Raw genomic sequence first — 3,782 nt, forward strand, 5'->3', positions numbered from 1 at the left:
TGGTTCTTGATCATATGCTACTATATTCTCTAGGCACAAAAGAGTTCTGAGTCTAATTTTGTTATGTTCTGAAATGCAGGTACATATCTATTATCCAACTAAACTTGGGCCAAGAACATCTAAAACAACACTTCAACATGCGCAGTATCAGGACATCTTTGTACATTTATTTTAATTTGTTTAAAAAAACAACCCATACATTGCTATGTACAAATATAAAAATCCAGAATGCAAAGGAAGTAGTTTTGTAAATTTTCTTAACTAAGAAAGACCTTCTGTTAAATTTAAGTATTTATGACTAGTATGACATACTGAGCAAGAGGAACACAGTCCTCTCCACAGTGGATAATATATATAAGACACAATAAGAAAGGTAATAAACTACATTTAAATACTTAAGAATGTAGGTGATATAGCTTCCTCTGATTTCTAACAAACATTATATATTTGATATATAAACATCTTTAAATGAAGGACAGCTCAATACTATTACATGTATTTATTCCATAATGACAATTTACCAATGTATAATCTGACATATTTTTTAAGTCAGATGAATCATCTGATTTGAACTAGAATTACCCACAAAGCATTAATGATAAATTTAAAATTAGTCCCAAGCAAAAGATATTTAAAAGTTACAAGGTCTTTGGAAAAGAAATCTTTGGGCAGGAAATTTTGGCTACACATCAATTTTTATTTGTTAAAGTAATTCCTACACAAATGATAGTATTATTCTTTGTCTTAAAGGACAAAACAAAACATAATCCTAAAATTAACCCCACAAATCCAAATCAGTCAAACCTGGAGTAATAAAGTTGAAGTCCAGTGTTATTATTTCTACAATAATTTGACAGGTGAAGTTGTTGCATTTGCTACTCTGTGCAGAAGTAATGATCACTTTTCAGCACTTTAGAGACAACTCTTACACAATTCTTTTTTTAAAAAGGTGAGTATTACCCATTATCAAGTAGAAAATACTTCAAAATGTTTGTCCTTGGTTTATATAACAGAAGAGTAAGATATTTTATAAAACTTCTTTATCCTTGATAATATTAGCTTTAAGAGTCTGTTGAATCGTAATAGAGGAAAATAAATTTTGAAAACATGAAAATGAAAAAAAAAAAAAAAGGTGAGTATCAGAGAAATCCCATAGAATATATTCATTGATGAAATGATATAAAAGCTGAAAGGTGGCCAAGAGTTGGTAGAACCTGAGGACAGTAAAAATCAGTCGTAATGTTCAATGATGGGCTTTATGCCAACACTATAAAAAAAGATAGACTTTTCAGCTACTGTACATGAAACAGTGAAAAAAAATACTATATCACATCCCAGCACAAAGCTACTATATTTGTACAAATGAATCATTTAAGAGTTACTGGGGTTTTTTTTGTTTTTTGTTTTTTTTAATATACTTGAGCTACATTTTCAGCTTCCAAGATAAACAAAAGCAGTCTATGTATCTAGATGAATTCTCTTTGACCTCAATGGATACCATCTTCTCTGAGGGCAGTCTTTAGGTCTTTTTCTATTCAGTACCAAGTTAGTGGTTTTCCTGGCAGCAGTCTGTGGTGGTGTAGTTTCTAAGTGTGTTATAAAACTATCAGGTTTAATGTCTGTTTTCCCAATATGACTCAAAAAGACTTCGTGGTGTATCCTTTGGAGTTGAATAACAGGCTGCATCCTTAAAACATGAGAAAATCCATCTGCTTGTTCAATCAGTGCAGGTAAAGACTTAAAAAAAAAGCAGTAATAAACAAAGTTAATCTCAGATTCAAACACACACAAACAGTACAGAGTTAATTCTTTGAGTTGAAAGTATTTTCTGAGAACAAATTTTGAGGGCCATGGATATGCAACTTTACTTTGAAAAGACTAGTTTAAGGTGAGGATTTTTAACTGAAAACTAGAATAAGGGATATTTTCTATTTCAGTAATGCTCAGCAGTAAAATAAAACTTAAGCAGAGAAGGAGGTAACTGAAATTCAGAGCTAAGAGTTCAATACTTAAAATAATTTTCATGTATCAATATTAGAATAATGAGTATTTTAGAAATAAATCATTAGGAGTAAAGAATCTGTACTTTTTTCCTGTAAAGGACCAAACAGTAATTATTTTCAACTTTGCATGCTTTGTATTACAACTATCCAACTCTATCAATGCAACCAAAAAGCAACCATGGACAATAATTTAATGAATGGAAACTTATTTAGAAAAACAGGCAGTGGGCTGGATTTGACTTGGCCTACCAGTTTGACAACCCCTGATAAAAAACATGCAGTGAAAAAGCATGACCACCAGAAATGAGTTCAATAAAAACTACAAAATAAATAAAATCAGAAGAGAGATTTTGAAAACATAATTTCCAAATATTAGAAATCCAAATGTTTTCTTGTTTAGGGTAAAATAAATTTCAGGAATATAAACAAGTTTATTATATAACAGTAATTAGTATCAAGAGCCCCAGCTGCTGTAGCTGACTGCCTCTAAAGACCCACTGGAGGGTCAGGTGGGGAGCTCTGGGAGCCTATTCCACAATGTGCTGTGCTGCTCATCCAAAGGTCTCACAGCTCTGGGGGTCTGAATCCACCACTGACTCCTTAGAAAAAAGTGAAAACAATCTCGATCTCACAGCTGCTAGAGCCTTAGCCATGATCTGACAATAATGAGGGTGTTTCCCTTTTTAGTGATTAAGAGTGCATTGGAGCCAGACTTCCAAGGTTTGAATCCTAGCTTAGCTATTTAATTTGGGTAACAAATTTAGCATCTCTATGCCTGCTTCCTCATCTATTAGTGGAATAAAATAGTAGTATATATCTCATAGAGTCATTGTAAGGACTAAATGAGGTAACATATATAAAGAAGTTAGAAGGTGTCTGACTCATACTACTAAAAACTAAAAACAAACCTAGTGCCACTGAGTTGATTCCAACCCACAGTGATCATGCAGGACAGGCTACAAGTTCCCCAAAGAGTTTCTAAGTCTGTAAGTCATTACATAAGTAAACTGCTACATCTTTTCCCCATGGAGTATAGAGTGGATTCAAACTGGTGACCTTAATATAGCCAAACATTAATGAAATCAAGTGTAAGAATATTTAGCACATAGCAAGTGTCTGATAAATGGCAGTTGTTTCAAATATTACTGTTAGCTAATAACATTATTAAAGATCTGTTTAAAGAGTACTGAGAATTCTTGTTTCAAAAAGTTAGTGTGTGTGTGTGTGTGTCAGAGACGGGGGGGGGGGGGGAGAGAATGGATCTTGAAAGTAAATACTTGGTTAAACACTTTGCAATGAAACCATGTTTTATCACATAGTTTTTTACCTTCATGGCATCACTGATCTCCTTAGCTATAGTTTTCCCTGTGTATTTCAAATATTCCATTCGAGAGGCTGCAAAGAAACCACCAGACAGTATATTTTAGCTTTTAATTTTTCCCCCCTTAAGAGCTCATCTTAATAGACATGCCAATAATATCTAGACAAAAATATGACAAGATTTTTTAACTTAGATGAATTTTTCTCAGAATGCTTTGTAGTCTATCAAAATAACTACCTCACTGAATTTATCTAAGTAATTGAAAAGACTAAAAATGTAGAATGAAATGAAAAGAAATAAACAGAAAATAAAAGTTTCACTATGAGTAGTCTTGGAATTGGGGAAAGCCCAATGTTCATTCTGTATATTATATACTATTATGATTAACAGCTCTCAGATATGTATCAAGTGACTGATCAGAGTTCAGGCTGACATCACTGCTCCTCAGTATTGTGGCG

General features: G+C 32.8%; 1 protein-coding gene across 1 annotated transcript in view; it reads right to left on the bottom strand.

Moving 5' to 3' along the window:
• Positions 1–1,458: 1,458 nt before the first annotated feature.
• Positions 1,459–3,782, bottom strand: part of NSL1 (NSL1, MIS12 kinetochore complex component) — a 63,587-nt gene continuing 61,263 nt past the window's right edge. The window contains 2 exon segments of the mRNA XM_006903734.1: positions 1,459–1,737; positions 3,331–3,398. Coding sequence (XP_006903796.1) covers positions 1,459–1,737; positions 3,331–3,398 — 347 coding nt within the window.

The sequence above is a fragment of the Elephantulus edwardii genome, unplaced genomic scaffold (genome assembly GCF_000299155.1).
Source record: "Elephantulus edwardii isolate Elephantulus edwardi_28Jun2011 unplaced genomic scaffold, EleEdw1.0 scaffold00063, whole genome shotgun sequence".
In the NCBI taxonomy this organism is placed as follows: Eukaryota; Metazoa; Chordata; class Mammalia; order Macroscelidea; family Macroscelididae; genus Elephantulus; species Elephantulus edwardii.